Raw genomic sequence first — 24,979 nt, forward strand, 5'->3', positions numbered from 1 at the left:
GAAGCAGCTGAAAAGGTCACCAAAGATCTGGCTTAGGGATTAGAAGCACTGGCTTTCTAGGCTGTCCATTCAATGATTTTTCATCCTGGCAGGAAACATATTTTTTCTGTGTATGTTCTGATCTAACTACCATTTATCTAATGTTTACGGTGTGCCAGGCACCTAGCAAAAAGCTTCTCCATATAAACTTCACTTAATGCCAATAAATCTGAGGTGTCATTACCAGCCTTCTTTTTCAAATGAGGAAGCAGGGGCAGAATGAATTACTGTCTGGGATTTGTCCCAGGTACCCTGAACTCCAAGCATAGTGCTATCTCCACTAGACCAAGCTGCCTTGTGTCTGGGCTCAAGAAAGGCCTGCATAAGACCTGAAGGTCAAGAGGGTACAGGCTCATCTTATGAGCACACACTTGGACCTCCCTACCACATGGCTGCTAGTGACCATAAGCAAGCCAGGTCCAGACTTCAATGTCATTTTTCTAGCCCAGATTCCCTCAAAAAACGCCACAACAGGGGATACAAATTTTTAACATACTTTATTGATTTGTGGTCCAAACAAGGCAGCATTTGGTCAGTTAAGAAAGGCACCTCCTTGAAAATAATATATCACAGTGCTATCAAGTGATCCTAGTCACAGGATTTGAAGATGGAAAGGACAATCTTTCGATTATGTAGCTTAGGACACTTGCTCATTTATTTAAAAGGGTCCCTTCACACACCATGGATGAAAGAAGGCAAGAATATAGGGCTGTGGCACGCGCTGGGAAGCTGCTGAGAGCTTACCCATGACAGCAGGTGGATTGGTAAACCAGTGGTAAGTAAGGGGAAGGGAGTGAGACCAGCTTCCCTCCCTTCACTAGGATTCCAGCAAACTTTATTTGCTGAGCCACCACCCCCATGAATATACCCCATATATCTTTCAAATGTGAAGATGATTTTTTTTATCTCATGATGTGGGGAACCAGTGTGAGTAATCAAACCCTCCTTAATCCAAGCTATAGGACACACAGGACAACAGTTTGATTTCCCGCATTCTTGGCCTTGCAACTCATGAGGTTCTGAGATAAAAGCTGAGGTCTTCGGGCATTGGCTTTAAAAAATATTGTCACCAGTCCAGAATAAATGAAAACTGGATTCCTTAGAAATAATACTGTATCTCTCTATTTCTACCCATACCCTCCAATCACAGTGTTTTCTTCTTTTAATTAATTTTCCTCTTTACTGATACTTCTAAAACTCCCACCTATGTTTGAAAGAAACCACCTCACTACAACACTGCTGCTCTTCCAAATACTCCTCTTGTGCCCCTCACCACCCCTCCCTCTCCATCCTTACCCTGACCCCCTTCCCCTCTGCCCAGCACCTAACAGCAGGGATCACGCCGTGGGGAGATGAACAGTGGTGCAGTCTCGCCTGGCCTTCTGTTACTAGGCTGAAATAGAGAGGAAACAAGAGAGAACAAAATGGGTTTTTAAAAACCAAGTAAATATCAGAGAAGGGTGGCATGCACACCACAGCAACCAAATGCATTAAACACTAGACATTTCTCTGCCAGGTGAAAGCTCTCATGTCTGCTGAGGTTAAGATTCTAGAATTAAATAAAGCAATGAAAAGGGCCTGTGTATCCCTTGTGATCTAGTTTTCACTAGCAACCCAAATATCACATACACATGTGTTTGCATGAATGCACATGTGAATGTATGTGGATGGATGACAAATATTTGGGCCAGGGTCATGCACATTTAACTAGCCAGCATTCAAGGACTTCAACTTTGAGGCCAAGTGCCTGCAACTGTCCCAACAAAGGGGAAGCAATTTCAAGATTCATGAGGCCACTCTCACCCAGAGGAGGATCCCCGACTCCTGCAGCCATAGCTGGTAGTTTTGGTTTCACTCCTCATCTTTGCCCATTCCCAGAAGTCATGTCCTTCCCAGAAACACACAAAACCAGACTGGGTTTCCCTTAAGAGTGGGTGGAGTTAGTTTAGAGACAGGAAACAAAGCAGAAGCAGCAGATACTCACTAGGGCAAGGCAAAAAGGGAAGCAAGATGGCCACACACTCATGCTCTGTTTCTGTGCAACAGAGGACAAGGCCTCTCTGGTAGTCTCACAGACAGGAGGAGAGCTCAGGTCAGATGCAGAATGGGATTTAGAGTCCACCACACCGAGTCAGCAGCACATTATGCTGAAGCAGGCAGCATTATTTACTGGACCTGCCACTGACTTTCCAATGGTTTTTACAGAGGCTGCTGTTTTTGTGGTCCTTTACAGCAGTCTATTAATTCGTTTGTTTGCCACAAATCAGAGACCAAAAGGCACAGCAAGGATGCTTAATAGTTGGGCAGCTAGGGTTATGAATAAAAGCTGGTTACTATCATAGACGGTCTTATTTGGGAGTGATCTTTTCTTGGGGAGTCTGTGGCTATCACCATCATGAAATAATGGGTGAAAAATTGGGTCTGGGAGGAAGAGGGTTTGGGTTTAAAAGAGATACATCTGATTTGGGTTTCGCATCCTAGAGAGAGACTGGGTTTGAATAAATTCTGCTCTAAATTAATCCAAGAGTAGATCACCCCCAAGCTACTGTTTTGTTCACAATTGGAAACAGAAGCAAACACTAAAAATAAAAGCACAAAAACATACCCTGGTCTGTCTTTGGGAAAGCAGATTTGGCTCTTTTCAGATGCTCAGCCTGGATGTTCAGAAGACAATCTGAATTCAAAAGGACCTCGCACCTGGTTTATTGCCTTGGCAACAATTCAGTTTTCAAGCCGAAGTTGCAAATAATCCCTACTTTACAGTACCATGATGCAGATCATAAAAATATGACAACTTTGCCTCCTCTTTTGATGGTGATACCGTCTCCCAGTAATTTCTGGAATCTGTAATGTAAGTGTCTTTTTTTCTTCCATTTATGGGAAAAAAATTAATGATCCCTGTTCACACACTGACTCATGTGGCTTTCCATTATGGGCTAGAAAGCAAGTGGAATTCCCTGCCAACAATCTGCAATCAGGAACTGTGAGCCTGCCTGACTTCACGTGACCCTGATGGAGATGGAATAAATTCTATGATGTTTTGGAGCTGCCTGGCAAATATCTGGGTTAATTTATTTTGGTCAAAATACAAAATCAAGAAAATGGCTAAAGAAGTAAACAGTCAGTAAAGCAACCTAGCCTAAATCTCAGTAGGTTGTGTACTAGAGAGTACAAGTAGGAGAGTGAACACATACTTATTCCAACACACACACAGATGAGATGAGAGCTGCACACACGCCAAAGGTACATAAAGCAAGTGCTTTTTTAATCAATACATCAAATGATATCCTTGCTAGCTTGAGGAAGCTTCCCTCTGCCTGCACTGCCATTCCCACCCATTCCCTCAACAAGGAAAGAAAGAAGAAAGAAATTCCTTTGTGGACCCAACATTAGATAAACATAACTAAGTCTTTACATGTAGCTTTGGAGAATGCTGCTAGAATGCTCGCAAACACGACATCAGGGGTCTGGGATGCATCAATAGCAGAGTGGATCCCCCGTTTCCTGTAGTACTCCACGAGTGGCGCAGTCTGAGTATGGTAAGCCTCCAGGCGGATTTTCAAAGCCTTTTCATTATCATCTGATCGACGGACCAATGGTTCCCCAGTGATCTGAGAACAGGAATTGAGCGATGAAAGGCTGGGATTATTAGCAAAGTTTCCTTATTCCATGCCAGATGCAGATTTGAGATGGGACCATTCTGCTTGGGATGCTGTCTGATCTGAAAGTCCATCAGAGGCACAAACAGACAGTCCAGACCCTCTCCAATAAAGAACTCTGCTACTCCCACAAGCTGTCCAGGGAAGTTAGGGAGCCTGTCAGAAACTGCAACTGTGAGGAAAGGGGCTCATGAGAGGAAGATAGACAATGCTTTCTCTCACAACTTTGTGCTCAGGCTGCTCTGCTTCCAAGATGAACACTTCTAGTGCCTGAAGCAAGGAAGACAGAGGCCATCGAGACTAGGAGAATACACCAAAATCAGAGATGCATTAGCAAGTATAATCTTAGTTGTCTAAATATTTAGTGTTTTACTGGAGTGTTATCCATCAGCATTCTAAAAGTGCTAAATAAAATTAGAAAGAACTTTGAATGGTAGAATTACCAACTTTACAAAATGTGACTAAGTTGACATAATAGTTTTGGAACCTGTATTTATAGAACCTGGGTGACCTGATAGACTTGTCTCGTATTAAAAAGGTAAACCTGGGAAATTCATACTATTGCCTGAATGCTCTAAAACAACAATATGGACTCCTTATGGCAAATGGTACAGTGACCATATATGAGACCCCAGAGCATAGTAGAGAAATCACTATTGAGAGAGGATATTCTTCTGGAGGACTGGTCAGCAAACTTCTCTTCAGTACTATCCCCATTCTTCCCTCCCCAGTTCTGGGCTTCGAAGCAACCTTCTGATTAGTTCACTACGTAGGTGGCCATGATGTAAGAAAGGGGCTCCTCTGAACAGAAGACAGGTACAATCTGGACAGGTGGAAGTAGCTGGCACTGGTAGCTACCTTGAGGTCAAGCAGTAAATCACCTGGGGAGAAAATGACTAGATCTGCCATAGGCCATCTGATTTACTTGGTGATATTTTTCATGGTTAAGTTAGTAATTGGGAGAAATAAAGGGAAGATAAAAAGAAAAAAGAAAAAAAAAAAAGGAAGTAAATAGCAAAGAAAGTGGAAGGGAAAAAAAGGAAATTTCCTATCCTGAGTTTACTTACGTCATCTTTCATGGGCTCTTTTGGGGGATTGAATTCCTCATGGTAGGAACGGCCACTGGTGGGGTGAATCAGCCTGAAAGACAGCAAATGAACATGAATCAGACTGCCTGAAAACATACCCTGTACCCCAAGAGTCTCCAGAACGACTAGCAGAGGCAGAGGAGCTGGATCTAAGGACTTAACCAGTAGAGAACCCAGCATCTCTTGCTTAGGAAAATAACTAGGCTTCCAGGAGAGCTTATGCCAATGGCAGCGTTAGTATGTTTTCTGTTTTGACCGAACATTATAACGAGTATCTGGTTGAAGCGGCAAACTTCTAGCATAACTACCTAATTCAGGACTTGAGAGAAGGAATCTCCTGCTGCTCTCTCACAGCCATCCATTCTATTCACCCATTCATTCAACAAACGTTAGTAAGTGTCTAGTCCCACTCATACCTTAAGTTGAATCCAGGGGCTATGAAGCAACAAGTTAAGATCCCCGCTCACAGGGCTGGCCCGTGGCTCACTCGGGAGAGTGCGGTGCTGATAACACCAAGGCCCCGGGTTCGGATCCCATATACGGATGGCCGGTTCGCTCACTGGCTGAGCGTGGTGCTGACAACACCAAGTCAAGGGTTAAGATCCCCTTACCGGTCATCTTTTTTTTAAAAAAAAAAGATCTCTGCTCACAAGCAGTGCTTAGTGGGAAGACAAGAGTGGAAATAAATAATGACAACGAATATGATAATCCTTTAACAGAGGGGTTTGTACAAAGTGCTATGGGGAACAGAAGACAGAGAAATTAACCCTATTTTCTAATCTAGTTTGGTTACAAAACCAGAAAGGTGCTAACAGGAAAAGTATGTCCCACTATGCAACCACCACCAGACAACACAGCACATCTTTGTGATCAAACAGATAAAGGACGGCCTAACTATTACGGAGAAACATTCAAGTCATAAGAAGAACATCATGATAAACAAGTCATGGAATAGAGAGCACAAGAACAAGCATTTATTTGGCACTGACTACGTAGCTGGTAGCAGCATCTGTGCTGAGCCCCCTGAAGCAACAAGCTCACCATCTTGACTGGGAATGGCCATACCATAGGAGCCCAGAAACCTAAGAAGGGAAAGAGGCAGGCCAAACTCTGCTCAGCAGCCAGGGCTCGCCTTGAGTTGTGTGGTTTCCCAATTCCCTGCCAACCAAGTGTTTGCTTATTTAACTGATGGCAGCTCTCTTCATGAAGGTCTGTTAGACCAGAGGTTCCTAATATTTTTCACCTCTTAGCATGCACAAAAATAATATTTGTACAGTACATTGGGGGCTTGCTTCTTCTGGGGGCGCTATGGCTACCCCAGGCCTGCCCTATTGTTCTGATGGCTAAGAGGATCAATATTTTGGCACATCAGGTGGGAAATTCTATTTATTTATATTTAGGCTATTGAACCCATACCTCTGTAAAATGTGATACTGCATTTTATTCAGAGCATATTCTTGGGGGATAAGATGGCTCATTTATGACATAAGATGTATGAGGATTATTTGGAGGGGGGGTGACAGCAGATAAAATAAGTCATAGAGAGGAGTGTACAGGCCTGTGACTGTACTGTACTAAGAGGTTAGTCCCTCCATCATTTGGGTCCCTGGGAGAGTTCTTCTGGTGCATCCATTCAGAAATGGCGTCTATTAGGAGACCCAGGGAGAGGGGGAGCACAGGCTGGTGGACTCAGCTGCAGTACCTTTGGGAAGGGCTGGGGGCATGAGACGTGGACCATGATATTTCTTCACCTTCTAGAGAACACAGGGCACATAGCAGCCAGGTTGTAACAAATACAACTCTCTCCTCTTCATAGCTCTACACTACTTCTCATCAACTCCCCAGATTCCCTCAGCCCTCCAGTTACATATAACACACTGCTCTTTCCCCATTCACAAACATCATTTTTAAGAGGAATGCAAGGCTCATTTCCTTGAAGGTAAATGAAAGAAAGAAAGCCCAATCTTGAAGTTCTCAAAATGGGATTGGTTTTAAGCACCAACCAAAACAGTTTCCAAGACTGGCCTAGAGGTGAAGGGGATGGTGTGGAGTGATCAGGACTAGGATTCTACAGTCATTCTACCTTGGGTGTGACACTTTAGACAGCTGTTTTCTCATCTGTGAAATGGGGATGGTACTAGACATTATGATAATGATATCAGAGAACCAATTAGTAGGGACAAGACAGCCAATATCAAATAGGTCAAAAACAATAACAAAAACCACCAACAATACATATTCAAGAAACAAAATAATGACTCACTTATTAGAAGTGAGGTCAGAACTAATTCAGAAGACTATTACAGTGGGGTCCTTATCACAGACTTAAACAAGATCTGTATTAAAACAACTAGTTCATGCCTCATTTTCTTCCAACCACCAGCATAGTGGACAAGGAGGCAGAAAGCAGGCTTCTGGTGCTAGCCCTGCCATTCATCTGCAGGTGAACTTGGTAAAACACCTTCACCAGTCTGGTGTGCCCTGTAAAGGAGATAGTCACAGTAAACTAGTTATTTCCAAAATGAGGGACTGAGTCTTCTCTCCTTCACCCTCTACAATAATCCTGAAGTTTGTGCTTCAGAAGCTCTGTTCCTGTTAAGAGGGTGAACAAAGCTAATGCCATTTTGTGCTCTGCTTGCCATGTTGCCTTCCATTTAACCTTATTCCTTTGCTTCACTGACTAGGTACACCTTAACTTTGGGGCAAGCTGTAAAAGAAACATGGGTTTCAAGGAGTGAATGATTTATTACAGCAGGTGGGGTCAGTGGTCTGAGCACTAAAATCACAAGACCCCCTACCTCATGAATCACAAAGACATCTAATGAATGACATTATCAACTTATTTTTCTTAAGATGTTTCATTGAAGTTATTTTTAACAACAGGGGCTTCTGCTGTATAATCACTGTTTAACTTGCAGAGAGAGCAAGCTCTCACCTGCTGATGTCTGATTCTTCACTGTGTCCAGTTTCTTTTTATGTAAGTCACCTGATTAATAAATATCTCTGATTACTGAATGGACCTGTTTGCTTTCTCCTTTGGTCTCAAAGTACCTTCTCAACTTGGAGGGCATTATACTTTAACCTCCTTTTTGCTTAATTCCTCACAATCCAACTCCAGTTAGAGGTCTCCATCACTTCATGTGGGTCACAATCAGGATCCTAGGTCCTTACCTATTTCTTGTCTCCCCCATTTAGCCTGTATGCCAGGACTAAGGTAATGCTCTTAGGATGCTGTTTTTTTTTTTTTTTTTCCTTTTTGTCTTTTTTCGTGTCCGGCAACGGATCGCAACCCTCAGTGTCGCGCCCGCACCGGACCGGACCGGCAATGGGATCGCAACCCTCGGTGTTGCCCCCGCACCTCGCTCAGCCAGTGAGCGGGAACCGGTCTGTATGTGGGATCCGAACCCTCGGCGGGAGCGCCGCCGCACTCCCAAGAGGCGCACTGTAGCAGTGTGCCACCAGGCCGGCCCAGGATGCTGTTTATACCACAATACTCAGTGACTCAAGAATATTCCGTGACTAGTGAACTCTTGGTCAAGACTACCCTCTTTGGCTTGGCAGACCTCCCCAGTCAAGCTCCCATCTATCTTCCCAATAGCACTCCTTCTACCACTTAGCCCCCCAGACTACTCCTCCAACTCTGGGCAGACATGTCTGCCACTAGCCCCAGTCAGAGCTCCTCTCTCAACCCATACTCATCCTGCTAGTACTTCCTTCTGGGAAAGCCCTACTGAAATCCTTTCCATCTGGGAAGAGTTTGGTGTTATACCTCTCCTAGGCAATCTCCCCTCCCTATCCCCAGGATCTCTTCTTGGACTTCCTACTCCACTTAATAGAACATGCCACGTTTCATATATAACTCTCTGAAGTAGGAGATGGGCATTACTATATTGTTCTTCAAGAGTCTCTCCTGGTCCTCCAACCTCAAGGTCTAGAGCTGTGCTATGCAGGAAAGTGGGTACTCAGGAAGCTGGGCCCCTCGAATCAAAGGCCTCCAGTGTCACCTGGTTCTGTTAACATCCCCTTTGCACCTCAGGGACCCAGGACCTGGTGAGTCCCTTACTGTCAACTCTACTGCTTCTTGGCCTATATCAACTTTGTTTATTTACCCTTTGCATCAATGGAGATGCAAAGAAACAAAGTCCCTGCATTGAAGGAACTGATGGAATAGCTGGAAACATGAAATGTGGACATTTGAAAAGAAGGTTAATATTAAGGAAGACCACACTATATTTCACATAGCCTTTAAGAAAACACCTCCAACACTCACTTCTGCTATCTATTCACATTTGCCTCTCTCCTTGAAGGTACAGACTATAGACACATGGAAAAAAAATGTTCGACCTAATAAGGAAATCAAAGGAATAAAGTCTAAAACAAGAAAACATTTTCCTTCTAATTAAGCCCAAAAGTGTACACGTACTATGGTGGTCATAACATCAATTTAACAGTGGCCAATTGGAACAAACACAAATGTACAACAATAAGGGAATCATTAAGTAAATGATGGTTCGCCTACTGTGAAATATCACGCAGCAATTAAAAATAATGGTCATGGGTGGCTGGCTGATTAGCTCAGATGGCTAAAGTGTGGTGCTGCTAAAACCAAGGTCCAGGGTTCGATCCCTGTACCAGCCACCCACCAAAGTAAAAAAAATTAAAATAAAGGTTGTGGATGTCTGGTTCAAGATGGTGGGCCAACCACCTTCCTGAGACTCCATTAAAATGACAAAGACACGAAAGCTATAGCCTATAATAAAGAAGAAAATGGAGGGCCCATTAATGATTGAGAGCTTCCAATATCTGTGGAAGCACAAAGCAGATGGCAGAGTGATTAATAAAATAGGGTACAGACTGGCCAGTCAGCTTAGTTGGTTGGTGTGTGGTGTTGATAACAGCAGGGTCAGGGGTTTGGATCCCTGTACTGGCCAGCCACAAAAAAACCAAACCAACACACCAAAAAAACCCCCAAAACCATAAAATAGGGTAATAGAATCTATAACCTAAAGCAGTGGTGGTCTTTCAGAACAAACTTGTTCAGAAGCAGAAGCATTTCTGTGTTCAACATTGACTATTATAGAGAAACGAATACATTAAAACAAAACAAAAATAATAGGGTAGCTGTGCTATGAGCAAATTTTTCCTCCACTTTCTAAACTTTGTGTACAGGTCCCATTATTTTTATAATTAATAAAAAGCTTATAGCAAAGTATGGCAACTCCAACTGAAATCAGATTAAGAAAAGCACTAATTTTGTAGGTAGCAGAGCAGCTCTCTCACTGCAATCTATTTAGAGTCAGCCCTTGACACAAGGGTTTGTTTTATGTTTTAAATAAAAAAAGAAAAAAAAATTTCAAAAGATAAAAAAGAACAAAAAAGACAAAAGGAAAAAAAAAAGCACTAAAATATAGGTACACATGTAAGAAATTTAAAATTTCTTAAGCACTGACTATAAGCAAGTCCTTAAACTATGCACTTTAGTTATCTAACATGCACAACAGCTACTAAAAAAGCAGGTATTATTTACCTCATTCTACATAAGAGGACGGGGCCTTAGAGAGGCTAAGAAATGTGCCTAGGGTCAGAATTAAAAGGTGACAGGACTGAGATGCTGTCTGACTTCAAATCCCTTGCACTTCTTTCCATACCCCAAACCATGTCACCACTTCAGCAGATGTCACCAGATAAGATCAATCCTTGTGGAAATGGTGCTAAGCTTCATGGCTGGGATCAGAAAAGAGTAATTTTCATACAAAGCTCTGAGGAAGCATGAAAAGAAGGGACCTTCAGGGAACAAATACCTTCCTGTGATTCTCCGGATCAGCAGAGAGTCTGAGATGCTGAATTCAATCACAGAATCAAGCTTCTCTTTCCTCTTCTCCATGAGGTCATCAAGCTGTAAAAGAGTGTGTGGCCCACCTAAGCTTGGTCAGACCCATCTCCTGTAAAGGAATTAGGAGATAAAGGCCAGAGATTGCTTTCATGCCGTGGTGATACAAAAACTAAGCTACCTACCATTTCTGCCTGCCTCACAGTCCGAGGGAAGCCATCTAGAAGAAAACCATTTTTGCATGAAGGGGTCTCCAAATTCTTCTCAATGAGCTCTACTACCATTTCATCGCTCACCTGAAAGAACAAAAAAGCCCTGGGTTTAAATCTGCTAACTAAGTGACATTAGCCCAACTCCAGAGTCAAAAGTTTGTGTGTGTATAACCCTATTACTAAACAGCAAGTCTTCTTGACCCCAAAGAATAAAACATCAGAGCAAATGTGGAGTGGTTCTATTTGGAAGATGCAGTTTCATGATTATTTCTGTGGTTGCCATATACACATTCTTTTCTGGTGAAATTCTCCTGTGTCCAAATAATGTGAGTAAGGGGAAGAAGAATTCCATTGCCTGTCACCCCATTAGGCCTCTCCTTAGGTTAGATGTCAGAGTCAGAGTCCTAACCATCAGATAATAGCTGTCCTTAAGGCACAAGAAAGGTGAGGACACATGGCTGAAAGATGACCTGTGGAGAGTTCCAGGACAGAACAGGGATTGACCAGAAAACAGAAAGTCACCAGCTCTCTGTTTCACAATTTTGATTAGGCTAACAGCAATGTGACTGAGGTGTGCACTTGGTTATACATCTGGGCCAACTTGGACGTGAGACAACAGAGAAGTTTGCTGAACTGGCAAGACCATGTCAGAATCAAGGAACTGAAAAGCCAACCCAACACAACCTTAAGCCTCTCTAAAACTCCAATAAGGACCTCTCCCAGCTTTCAAAAACTGCACCTCCACCCCCGGGGCCTTTATAGAAAAGTTCCTATCCTACATTACAGCAAAAGCTGCCCATCTTGGCATCTAATGCTCTTATCTCTTGAGAACAGCTGTGAACTTGGGGACAAAGTATAAGCTCTGAGACTAAGTGAATACTGGAGATAATGTAATCTCATTGCCACACCCCAATTTTTTCTCAATACAGAATTTTCTGCCAAGACCCAAAGTTCAAAATATCTAGCTTTCTGCTTTGACTCAAGACCTCATTAACATAAAAGGGAAGCTAGAAAGAAACAGGGAGGCAGGCAGAGGTACCATTCAATATAGCTACAGAATTTCAAACTTAACAGAAGGTAACTTGGGAATAAAAGCAAAGCCTAGCACCTTCCCCAACCAACATTCTAAGATAGGAAAAGACCAGAGGACCACACACAAAATGACTTCTGAAGGTGATTCCCAGAGGTCAAGTTCCAGAAAAGCAGATATAACTAAATTCTGGCATTAATCAAAGAAGATTTAGGGGCTGGCTGGTTAGCTCGACTGGTTAGAGTGCAGCCTTGTAACAAGGTCATACTGGCCAGGTACCCCACGCTACCCCCCAAAAAAACATATCAGAAAGAAGATTTAGTAGATAATAGAATAACAGACTATATTTGTCCAATCAGATAAGTTGGCCTAAAACCAAGAGGAAATGCTATTTATACCCCCCAAATAGGAAGGATCACCTTTGTCACAATTGCCAAGTAACTCCCTTGCTGGAGATACAGAACACTAAGCCACAAAACTAGATTAAAAAACACTTCTGTGACTTCCTGAGTCCTCTTGAATATATTCCTGAGTTCTGGCCTAGGGGTAGAAGTTTCATTTTTGGCCCTAAAATTTGGGTATATTACAAAATGCATCAGTACAAAAGAACAAGAATACTGTGAATAAATTAAGTGCCATAAATTCAGAATGGTCCTCATAACTTGCTACTCTATAATATAGTTCACGTAATTTGTCAGTTTGTTAAAATATCCTCTAGCATGGAGCTGTCCAACGGAAGTTTTTGTGATGATGGAAATGTTCTATATCTGCGTTGGCGGGTGAACACCTTAAATGTGGCTAATGCAGTGGAGGAACTGAATATTCAATTAAATTAAATCAAAATTAATCTAAATAGCCACATGTGTTGGTGTCTACCATATTGGACAGTGCAGATCTAGATGCTCTGAGGAATATCAACACTCACTGGTACCACCAAACCTACCAGTTTCCCAGCATCCATAGTTGCTTTCAGCCTTTTTCCCAGCTCTGAGCCAGAAGCCACCATGGCTCTGAGCATGTCCCCAGTAGCCAAATGGCAGACACAGAAGTTTTCAGCCAATCTGGGTGCCTGTGGAAAGAAAGACAAAAACTGAGACACTGTTAACACTGCAGGCCCTGGAGTCCAGCTACCCGGGTGTGAACTCTGTCCTGCCACTTACTGGCTGTGTGAAGTCGGGCAAATGCCTACTTCCTTACCTGTAACAGGGAGAAAGTACTTTATATTATATTCTAATGTACAATGATTATGGGGTTATGTAAGGATTACATGAAGTAATATATGTAAAACATTTAAAACAGTGAACCTAGCACAAAGTAAGCCATCATAAACATTATCGACTATCACTACTTCCACTTGACACACTAGTGACACATAAGCCTCGGTTTCCCCATTATAAATGGGAAGAATAAAAATAGCAGTATCAACACATCACATGGTTGCTATGAAGTTTAAATGAGATCATGTATATAAAGTACTTAGCACAATACCTGGCCCAGAACATGCGCTGAATTAATATTTGCGAAACAAATGAATGTGTCATTGTCATGTACTGCAGCCACTGGGCCTGGGAGGCAGCTGGGGGCAGGGTAAACAACAAGGTTTGCCCCCAGGCAGAACCTGGTTCTCCCCTTTCTCTTATCACTAGGTAGCTGCATTATCTTGGCCAAATCACTTAACTTCTCACAGGCTCAGTTTCTTCATCTGTTTAAAATGAAGGGCAAAAAGGGCTCCACATCAGTAGCAGTTGTGAAGAGTAGATGAAATATATGTGAAGAGTGCTTGGCGAATAATAAGCACATATTAGTTTTAGGAGGCAGTATAGCCTTTTGGTTAAGAGCATGGGCTTGAGAGTCAAACTGCCTGGGTTTCAGACTCCAGTTCCACCAATGTAGTGATTGGTGACCACTATATGTGTGACTTGAGAAGTTATTTCACCTTTCTAAGTTTCAAATGTCCTCTAAGTAAAATGGAGATGGCCATAGTACCTACGAGGGTACTTCAAAAAGTTCATAAAAAGATTTGTATTATCTTTTAATTCTATTTTTCCACAATCTTTGTGAAGTACTTTCATATATCATTGGGTTGATGAGATAATTACAGTATACAGAATTTGGCATATGCAGGGCCTGACACATAATAAGTGCTCAGTGAGCATTAGCTGTTACCATAACTCCTTTCCTAATTCTAGATTCATTCACACGGAGAGAAAACATTTACTGATGTCTCTTCCAAGAACGCTGTTGGGAGCCAAGGAAACAGATGAATAGGAGACATAGAGCCTGTCCTCAAAGAGCTCATAGTTAGACTATACATCAGAATGTAGAATTCGAATAGGAGGAGACCCTAGACAGTTCAATACTGATTTTGTAGTAGCAAAAAATATAGAACTCACAGAGAATACAATCAGTTCAAGAAATTCCATACTTAGCTTTTGGCTCAATTGTTTTATAAAATAAGTAGCTTTGGATCCCTATTCAAAACAGTTCATTCGAGGGGCCGGCCTGTGGCTCACCTGGGAGAGTTCAGTGCTGATAACACCAAAGCCACGGTTTCGGATCCCTATATAGGGATGGCCGGTACGCTCACTTGGGAGAGCGTGGTGCTGACAACACCAAGTCAAGGATTGGGATCCCCTTACTGGTCACCTTTTTAAAAAAAAATACCAGTTCATTGGGAGTTTTCTTAGGTACAAACAAGAAAAGGTAAATAGATGGAGCTCAATGCAGGAAATTCTGGTTTATGATGCATGGGATGACTCAATTCACAAAGAAATGACTTCATGGCAAAACAGAACCCAGATGAGAAAGCATTAAAAACTCTGCACTTTGGAAAACCAGTGAAGGTCAGGACCCTCTGACAATGGAAAACCAGTACTCCAGTCACATACCCAGAGAACAATGATTTTTGTCCATCCTTCTTCTTGGTTGTTGAAATTAACTTTGGTGAACAATGTGGGGGTCAGGCTTGCTCAAAGGGAAAGGCACCACAGAAAAGAGCTGTTAACACAGAACTTAACCGTTCAATTTTGACCACTCTCAAACTGCAGGACTCTTATACACTGTTTCAGGTGATTGGATTCTACAGCTGTAAAGAACACACACCAACAGGGAAGATGTGGCAAGGCAGAAGACTAACTCCTTCATTTCCTGCTGGCTGCAAAGAGCATACAAGAGCTTTGAAGTCAGACAGATTTACATTTGAATCCTAGCTAAGGCACTTAATGCTGTGTGACCTTGGGTTAGTAATGTAACTTCTCAGTGTCAGTTTCCTCACCAGTGGAATGGACATAATGACTACTTCATAGGGCTCTTACGAAGATAAATGAAATTAAGTACCCAAAACATCAGACACATAGCAGGCATTCAATAAATAAAAGACCTCCTTCGGTGGTCTTTACTTGCAGATTGCAGAAGCCTGATGAAATATCTGTATTATAGTCCCCTTACACTTTAAATGTATGCTTTAGAGCAGCACTTCTCAGACTCTAAATCACCTGAATGGTGTTGTTAAAATGCAGGTTATGATTCCGCAGGGTGGGGCCCAAGCATCTACATTTTAAGCAAGCTTCCAGGGCTAGATGGGCTGCTGGCCAAGGAACCACACTTTGAATAGCAGGGGTCTAGAGTTCAAAGGATCACACTCTGTTGCTGCTGGCTATGGACTGTTGCTGAGTCCAAGAAACAGGCTCATCAACTCCATAAGAACCCTGTGGGGAGTGGAGGATTTTTTGAGGGGAGAGGGTGGGAATGGTACAACAGCTACAGAGGCAGCATGGTAGGTTTAGTGGTCCTCAAACTTCAGTGCACGAGTATTATCACAATCATGTGGGGCACTTGCTTAAGATACAAATGCTTAGGCCCACCCTTAAAATTTATGATTGAGTGGTTCTCAGGTAGTGCCATGAGATTCTGCTGCACACACAGTTTGTGACGCCCTGGAGTAGTGGCAAGAGATTGGATTTTGTAGTAGTAGAGACCTGGCTCTACCATTTATTCACTTTATCACCTTGAACAAGTTACATAACTTTCCTAAGTCCTCAGTTTCTTCATCCATGGAGTACAGATAACAATGCCCACTTTCAGAGCTGTTGTGGGGACTGAATAGATAGATTATGTATGCAAAAACATCCAGCACAGTGCCTGGCATTTAGGAAATAAAGGGAAACTATCAGTCCTCAAGATTTTTTTTTTTTTTTGGTGGCTGGCCAGTACAGGGATTGGTACCGGGATCAAACCCTGGACCTTCGTCTTATCAAGCACCATGATGCTCTAACCAACTGAGCTAACCATCCAGCTCTTTTGAGATTTGATTTAATTCAAACTTAACGCGTTTTTTCACCTCACAATCGTCTTTTTACCTCCAGTCTTTCCCACTCTCACCTCCAATGCTCCTGCACATACAGCTAGAATCATATCCTAAAATACTGTTGGAAAGGCTACCTACCCCCCAACACACACACACATTCAGAAGCCTTCAACGTCTTCCCAGTGCAATAGGAAAGAAGTCCAAATATCTTAGCCTGACCCTCAGTGCTCTCCACAATCAACTTGTTACACCTCCCAAGCTCTCCAAACTTACTTCCACAAGTGCATTGTATGTATACCCTGCACCGCTGCTCTTACATATGGTTCCCAAATACATAAAGTAATGCCTCTCCAAGAACCTCAGCTCAAGCTCCTCTATACAGGAATGCCCTCTTCCTTTCCCCTGCTGGTCTAAGCCCTAACCTTCTCTGTAGTCAAATTCTGAGTCCATCTTTCCCATCAAAAACCTCCCAACTATCTCTTCTTCCTCTTCAGGAATCATATCAGCATCAGCTAACTCTGAGCATCTGCTACATGCCAAGCAATTTTCCATGCACTGTTTTATAGTATTTAGTATGCATAATACATAATAAATCTATGAGTAAGAACTATTTTTATTATCTCCATTTTACAGATGAAATTCAGAGGCTAAGTTGCCCAAGATCACATAGCTAGTAACAGCAGAGCTGGCAATTGGCCCCAAGACTGTCAAGCCCTAGCTCTTATTCATGACACTTTATGAACTTAAAACAAACACCCACAGAGCCTTACTGGCTATCCTTACAGGAGGGTGTGAGTGTGTGCACACGCACATTTAGAAGGGAGCATAAGGAGGACTTCACAGTGCTGGCACTGTTCTGATTCTTGATAAGGGTGTAAGCTACACAAGTGTGTTCACATTGTAAAAATTCATCAGGCTGCTCACTTATGATATTTGCACCTTTCTCTATGTATACTATATTTTAATTAAAAAGGTTTTATGGGGCTGGCTGGATAACTCAGTTAGAGTGCAGTGTTATAATACCAAGGTCAAGCATTTGGATCTATAAAAGAATAAAGTTTAAAAAAAAAATCACAGAAATCTGTGTTTAAATTTCAGCTTTGCTGCTTAGCTTATTAGGGATATCATTATTAACCTCACTGGGCGGGTAGGAGGATAAAGGGGAGATCTTCAACAAACTATAATTTTTGTTCTATTCCTGTACTAACCCAGCATTTGTCAGAGTCACTCATCTGATGTTTTTCAAATGGCACCCTGCACTAGTATGTATTTTTTGCAAGCATATTCATTTCTGCCCCTCCAACTAGACTACACAGCCACTATGCATTTTAGTGACTGAGCAAGTCAGACATACAATCCTGCCTTTGCTACTTACTATATGTGTGTCCTGAGGCAAGATAAAGCCTCTGGGCCTCAGTTTCTTTATAAAGGTATGAATGACAACATGACCTACCCCCTAGAGTTGTAGGATTAAATAGGTGACCCATGTAAAGTCTTTAGACTGGGGTTTGTCCATAATTGAGCAAAGAGTGACTATGTTGTAATTATCACTTCTTCCAGACATGCATAGAGTAGGAGAAAAATCTAACCTGGGGCAGTAGAGAGCAGCAGAAAGAGCAGGAATTTTGGAGTTATTCAGATGCAAGCTCTGTCAATTATTTGCTATTTAGCAAGCCATTTGAACTTCAATTTCTCCAATTTGTAAAAGGCGGAATAAGAGAGTGGGTCTCAGTGTTGTTGGGAGTGTCACTGCAATGACGTAACTGATGAGCCTGACCTGTAAAATGGTAGCTGATTGCCAAAGTGTGCCTGGCCTTGAGGAATTGATTGAACACATGAAGAAACTGTGAGCAGGGGCTGGCAGAAAAAATAAGAAACACACGTTTGGTTTTGGCTACACTGCAGAAAAATCAACCCCAAAAGGGAGACAGGGAAATAAAGTTATTTAAACAAAATAACAAACCCCAGTATTCTAGATGTTTTAAAACATCACATTGATACAAAAGCATGTAGTTTTCAAATGTTTAACTATTTTAGTTACATGTGAGGAGTTTTAAAAGGAAACAGATTATTTCAGTCATGCCAACATAAAAGAGAAAATACTGAGTTATGCAGGTATAACGTGAAGTAATAGTGGTGAAAAAACAAACATTACTAAGCAGGCACAAGGCACTAACCCTAGGTTAGGGATTTCTACATCAAAGACTGCAAACATCTGCCAACAGAGGTATAGGCAGGCAATGCAAATGAAGTGAGTCAAATGCAAGCAAGAGGCAGGGAAAGGGACTGTGCAAGTGACATGAGGGCACATGGACCATCCAAAGCAGCAATGCCACTCAGCTGCAAGTGACTGCTGCCATACTGGAATGGAGGCTAACTGCACTCAGGTCTGATTTCTTTCTCACGAGAAACTGGAGCTCTGGTTGTTTTTAAGAGAAATTTCACAACTGAAAACATTCATGGTCAACTTATTATTATTATTATTTTTTTTTTTTAAAGATGACCGGTAAGGGGATCTTAACCCTTGGCTTGGTGTTGTCAGCACCACGCTCTGCCAGTGAGTGAATCAGCCATCTTTATGTAGGATCCAAACCCATGGCCTCGGTGTTATCAGCACCGTACCCTCCCGAGGGAGCCATGGGCCGGTCCTCAACTTATTATTTTGAAAACTGACAAATAAGGGGAACAAATCAAGCATTTATGCTGCCTTTTCTATACAAACCATACCACTGGGTAATCAAATAGCAGATTAGGGGAAGTTTCTCTTTATAGAAATATTTCAGCTAATAAATGAAAAAAAATTACATAAATAAGAACACCTTCATTTTGCCACCAATAATGAAATATTGGCAGTGAATAGCAACAGCTACGAACACCACAGAGACAGGGAGACATCATGTTTTCCCAAATGGAGAGCATAGCATCACCTATGAAGTAGTTGGGACAACACTAAACCTGAATCTGATTAAGTATATGGATCAAACTACCAATTCGCAGAAAATAGAGGATAGAGGAAGGTGTTAAATACACCACAGGGATACAGTAGAAAATTCCCAGAATGAGGGATAATCCTCCCAGGACAAACAACCCAGTTTCTTCCACAAAACAACAAGAAAAAAAAGAGAAAGGGAACCTATAAATCAAAAGAGGCTTAAATGATCACATTTGTGAGACAAATGGGGTATTGAGCTTATGTTTTTTAAAAAATAATTTATCTTTTGGAGATACACACTGAAATATTTACGAATGAAATGTTATGATGCCCAGAAGCTACTTTATGGTAATTTGTGAAGGGACAGTGGACTAGCAAGCAATGGCCATCAGTTGATGGATGCTGCATAATGGGGACATGGGGGCTCATTATACCATCCTGTCTTCTTTTGTATATTCAAAACTCTTCATGGGCTGGCTGGTTAGCACGCAGCCTTAGAACACAAAGGTCAAGGACTTGGATTCCTGTATTGACCAGCCACCAAAAAAACCCCACACAAACCAAAAAAAACCCTTCATAATAAAAATGTTAGGGTGTATAGGGTGTATCTGCAGGCTAAATACTGCTGTAGGCTACCTATTTGCAACTTCTGATTTGTGAACTCTTTTTAAAATTTTTTACTTATTTTTTTTAAGAAGATGACCGGTAAGGGGATCTTAACCCTTGACTTGTTGTCAGCACCACGCTCTCCCAAGTGAGCTAACTGGCCATCACTATATAGGGATCCAAACCCGTGGCCTTGGTGTTATCAGCACCGCACTCTCCCAAGTGAGCCATGGGCCGGCCCTATGAACTTTTTTTTAAACTCCATAAAACTACAACTGCCAGTATTTCTATTGCTCCAACTATGGAAAAAAAGGTGTACGGAGGTTAAGAGACTTGTGTAAATATATGTAACATAATCTTTCAGTATCCTTTAGAACTTTTAGTTTACCTGGGCAAGGACCTTATCAGTCTTGTTCACTGCTCCATCCCCATTGTTAGGTGCTCATGAAATGTTGAAGGAGAAAGGTAGGTATTATCCCTATTTTTCAGGTCAGAACACTGAGGCTCAGAAGTTACATAGCTTGTGAGACTATAAAGCCATTGTCTTAGCACTGGGATGGGGTTGTCCATTTCACAACTACTGAAATTATTGATTTCAATATGAGCTAAGAAAAAAATCAATACATTTGAGCTACCTTGTTTATACTTGGTCACTCACAGCAAAAGTCTGCTGTCTGGGATTAAATATACCTAGGCTGAAGGTTACCTAATAACAGAGGGTGGTAGCAACAGGAAAGAGGTGATGTCAACATCACTGAGGACAAGGGAAAGCAATCCTTCCTAACCAGAGACAGAAAGTAGTTATATAGGAGTTTATAATAGTCTTCCAGACCTCCCTTCTCCTCATCACTCACATTAATTTGTATCATTCATCCATTTCCACTAACCCTAACAAATACAAAATAATGTTAGGTGCCATAGAGGTCCCAAGAATGAGCAAGATGATCTGTTTGCCACGATTTTTAAAGTGTGGCAAGTGCTAGGAACAAAAGAATGGGCACAGAGCAGTCGCCTTCATTTGGAAGCTCAGACCTCCAGAAATTCCCTCTTTAGAGCCTATCAACAATCAAGAGCCCTAGGCATTGGGCCTGGGGGACAATGCCAAGCCCAGGAAGGAAGGGGACAACAATAATCAACATATAGGTTTCTAAATCCTAAGAGACCATAAATCCTAACCCTGATCTATGGCCCCATTATGTCCCAGATCTGAAAGAGGCCCAGATGCCAAGTGAGGCCCCCTAAGTCAGAAGGTAATTTCTGACTCCAATCTTCTGGAGGCCCATGGCTTCTGAGGTCCCAGGCTCCATGAAACCAATTTCACTAACTTGGGAAAGCCATCTGACCTTTCTGAGTCTGTTTTCTTACCTGTTGATTGAGGAAGTTAAGTTAAGTTCCCTCTCATCTAAAATCATTTGCGTCATCCTGAACTGCTTAGTCCTTAACGACCTCAGATCCCAATCCAAGCTGAGGCCCACGAGCACTCCCAATCCTTAATTAGGGCTCTACTCAAAGGTTCAGCTTCAGGGACCTAACCAGACCCCCACGGCTCCCCAAGCTATAAACCAGTACCATACATCCACCCCCAGCTTTCAGAGGAACAGGGAGAGCCTTGGGTTTTCTCCCATCCAGCCAACTTAACTAGCTCACACAGGCCATGCCTCACTTCGCCTAGCAGTACTCCTAACAGGCACGCTCCAGCTCCCACTCTGCCCCACATGCTGCATCTGCTCCTCCACCCCAGTCATTAATTATTGTTTTAATAGTCCCTCTACCCCTAGTGCCTGGAACAAAACCCTGATTCTGGACAATTCACTCCCAAAGCGCAGGTAATCGGGCCATAAAGCTTGCCTGCATTCAGCCTGTAATCTAGATGCCTCAGCCCAGGGCTCATCCTGCCCCTCAAACCTTCCAGGCTCTAACCCCTTATGGGATCTAATCAGCCCTTACACTCCCTAACACGAGACCTCAAGCCCGGATTTCTCAAGCACTCTAATCCTAACCCAGACTCTCCCGACCTCCAATTCGGACACTCTTCCACACGTCTCGCCGGAACCCAAGACCCTGGCCAGAGTCCCCCCAGGCCTCAGCCGACCGCCCGCTCCCGGGCGAGAAGAAGGCTTCCGGACCTCTGGCCGCCCTGACCTTGGAGTTCCGCGGGCTCCGCCCCCGAGCCCGGTCCTGCCGCTCACCTGGGTACCCTTGCCAGCCCCGGGTGGCCCCAGTAGCACGGCCCGGATGCCTTTAGGATACTCGGGTTCGGTCGCAGGTGCGTTGGGAGCCATATCTGCCAAAGCCTCTCACTGCCGGCTGCCCGCACACCTCACAGGTTCAGTACTTCCAGGCCCGCGCGCCGCGCACGCCACGCACGCCCCACTCGCCACTCACACTGGCTCATCGCCACGTCCGTCAGCCCATTCCGCCCGCCCCTGAGTGCGACGGACACTTCAACTTACCAACAGCACGACGATCATGAGAAAGGCTGCTTATGATTGGACAGAATTGGTGCGGGAGTAAGGAAGGGGCGGGCCAGCATGGACTGAGGGGACAGGGGTACTCGTGGTGCTCGCGGCGGGTGTGCGGAGTGGGCGGGAAGACGTGAAGGAAGACAAGGGGACGCGCGGAGAGTTCTCGCTTGCATTTGACAGTTAACGACACCAGCAACTCCAGTGAAGTTCTGTGAAATTTCCCGTGGGAGTGTAAATGAGTAAAATCACCCTTAAAAGACAATTGGCAGTCCAGCAATTCCACTTCCAGGAATTCAAACGATATAATCAAGGATATGTATAAAGATTTGTGTAACGAAGATGTTAATTGCAGCACTTATAACAGCCAAAAGCCCAAAAGAAACAAGCCAAAATAAAAGCAAAGCAAAACAAAACAAAACAACAACAACAGCAGCCAAAGGCATACTCCAACGTGCAGCAATAAGAGATTGGTTAAATACATTGCTAAGAGATTGGTTAAATACATTGCAACAGGGGCCGGCCTGTGGCTCACTCGGGAGAGTGCGGTGCTGATAACACCAAGGCCACAGGTTCGGATCCCATATAGGGATGGCCGGTTTGCTCACTGGGTGAGCGTGGTGCTGACAACACAAAGTCAAGGATTAAGATCCCCTTACCGGTCATCTTTAAAAATAAATAAATAAATACATTGCAACAAATTTGTATGTTGGAATCCTCCCATCATATAAAACATCATATGGGCAAATAAATGTTCACCACATAGGATACAAAATTGCAATTAAAACAAAATGTCAATTTTGTTTGATAGTTACAAGTGGAGACCTCTGTGTAGTGTGATTAGAGGAGCTTCTCCCCTTCTTTGTGCATTGTTATGTTATCAAAGGTTCTATAATACATTCTGTAGTAAACACGTATTACCTTTTGTGAAAGTTGATGAAATCACTTTCTGTCAGATCCTGACAAAATAGGGCCCAGAAAAGGCAGGAAGAGGGGCAGAGGACCTCAGGATTTTATCTGAGATAAGAACTGTTTCCAAGGATTTTCTAAAACCCATCAGAAGTTTTGTTTTTTTAAATTTCTTTTATTATTTTTTAAATTTTACTCTTGAGTAGATTTGGGGGGAGGGGATGGCGGGTATGGGATCTGAATCAGAGACCTTTGGGTTATAAATCTGCGCTCTTAACCAGCTGAGCTAACCGGTCAGCCTGAAGTCCTTTCTTATCCTTCATGTCCTTCATGCATCTCCTGGTTTGTACACACGCACATTTCTTTGACAAGTTTATCACTAGACATTCGTTAGAACTGCAATAATTCAGATAAGATGCTCTGAGAAGAAACTGCCCAGTAACAGCATCTCAACCAATGAACTGATGACAAATCTGACTTTGAGCCTCCAAAACCAATGAACTGTTTCCAAGTAGCTTGCATGAATGTCTCCCTTTTTTTTTTTTCTTTTTTTTGTCTTTTTCCGTGTCCGGCAACGGATCGCAACCCTCAGTGTCACCCCCGTACCGGACCGGGACCGGCAACGGGATCACAACCCTCGGTGTTGCTCCCGCGCCTCGCTCAGCCAGTGAGCGGGAACCGGTCTGTATGTGGGATCCGAACCCTGGGCGGGAGCGCCGCCGCGCTTCCCAAGCAGCGCACTATAGCAGTGCGCCACCTGGCCGGCCCCGAATGTCTCCCTTTTTGTCAAAAAAAAAAAAAAAAGCTTTTTCTTCCCTCACCAAATGCATTCGTGGCTCGTCATGCTATGCATTCTAGACTGTAATCCTACTTTCCATTCCCAAATAAACTCAACATATTTAGAGATGTTTTTCTCTAATGTTTTTTTTTTTCTAGGTTAACACTTTATAAAGGGATCTGAACCCTTGACCTTGGTTCTTATCAGCACCAAGCTCTCCCACGTGAGCTAAGAGGACAGCCCAAGAAAAACATTTTAAGTCAGGAAAAGATAGTTTTTCTCAAGAGAGACGACCTTCCCTTGGATGGGGAAATAACTTCTACAGCTTTTTGGTGTGTGAAGGTTTTATCCAGGCCCAAGGGCCCCTTTGGACCTTTAGTTGAGAGCGTGATTATGAAACCATTGTGTTTCCCCACAGGCTCACAGCAACTCATTTTCTACATCCTAGTGATGAGTTTGCTATCCCTTCAGCTGGGGTCTCTTTTACTTTACCTTACAGAAGAAGTTAACATTCGTTTCTCATCTCCACATTGGACTTTTATGTAGTGCCTGCTTGATCTTGTTGGATCCTCCCAGTGACCCTGAAGGAAGCAGGGATTATTATTATGCCCATTTTTTCAGAAAGGAAGTTGAGGCCTAGAGATATGCAGTAACCAGTCCGAAGTCACTCAGTAGCTGAGTCACAGTTAAGACTGGGGATGACAAGCAGGTGCCCCAGGGAGTACAGGGCTTGTGGGGCTAGGGATGGGAGAGGAAGCACATTTTCTCTGGTGGAAGCCTTTATGTGGCCAAAGTTTGCTTCAATCCAATAAGGCAAGAGTTTTTTTTGAGGTTTGCTGTGTGCAGGGCGTCAGGCAAGGGAAGCAGGAGCAGCCTTCCCTTTCCATCATCAGTCCCTATAGTGATTCTGACAAGATGATAAATTGCTGGACCAAAAAGTATTAGATATCATCAGATTTGTCTTCTAAGAGTGATTTTATGCATTTGCACTCCCACACGAAATTTCATAGAACCTCACTGGAGTTGCCAGTGTCATTAACCGTCAAAGCAACTAAGACTACCCATAAATATGCAAAATGTAAGATTAATTCATTCGTTTAGAAAAATGTTGGGGCCGGCCTGGTGGCG

General features: G+C 43.0%; 1 protein-coding gene across 2 annotated transcripts; it reads right to left on the bottom strand.

Moving 5' to 3' along the window:
• Positions 1-517: 517 nt before the first annotated feature.
• Positions 518-22,026, bottom strand: AK2 (adenylate kinase 2). Of its 2 annotated transcripts, XM_008586347.1 has the most exons (7): positions 21,892-22,026; positions 12,802-12,927; positions 10,802-10,912; positions 10,588-10,682; positions 4,766-4,838; positions 3,455-3,650; positions 518-1,432 (listed from the first exon to the last, which is right to left on the bottom strand). In XM_008586347.1, exons 1-7 carry the CDS (start codon positions 21,982-21,984, stop codon positions 1,428-1,430), a joined length of 699 nt encoding a protein of 232 aa, XP_008584569.1. In that variant the 5' UTR covers positions 21,985-22,026; the 3' UTR covers positions 518-1,427. The 2 variants fall into 2 exon arrangements, with proteins under 2 accessions (XP_008584569.1, XP_008584568.1); XM_008586346.1 differs by lacking the exon at positions 518-1,432 and having other exon boundaries at positions 3,284-3,650; positions 21,892-22,024.
• Between the last annotated feature and the right edge of the window lie 2,953 nt (positions 22,027-24,979).

The sequence above is a fragment of the Galeopterus variegatus genome, unplaced genomic scaffold (assembly GCF_000696425.1).
Source record: "Galeopterus variegatus unplaced genomic scaffold, G_variegatus-3.0.2 Scaffold3947, whole genome shotgun sequence".
In the NCBI taxonomy this organism is placed as follows: Eukaryota; Metazoa; Chordata; class Mammalia; order Dermoptera; family Cynocephalidae; genus Galeopterus; species Galeopterus variegatus.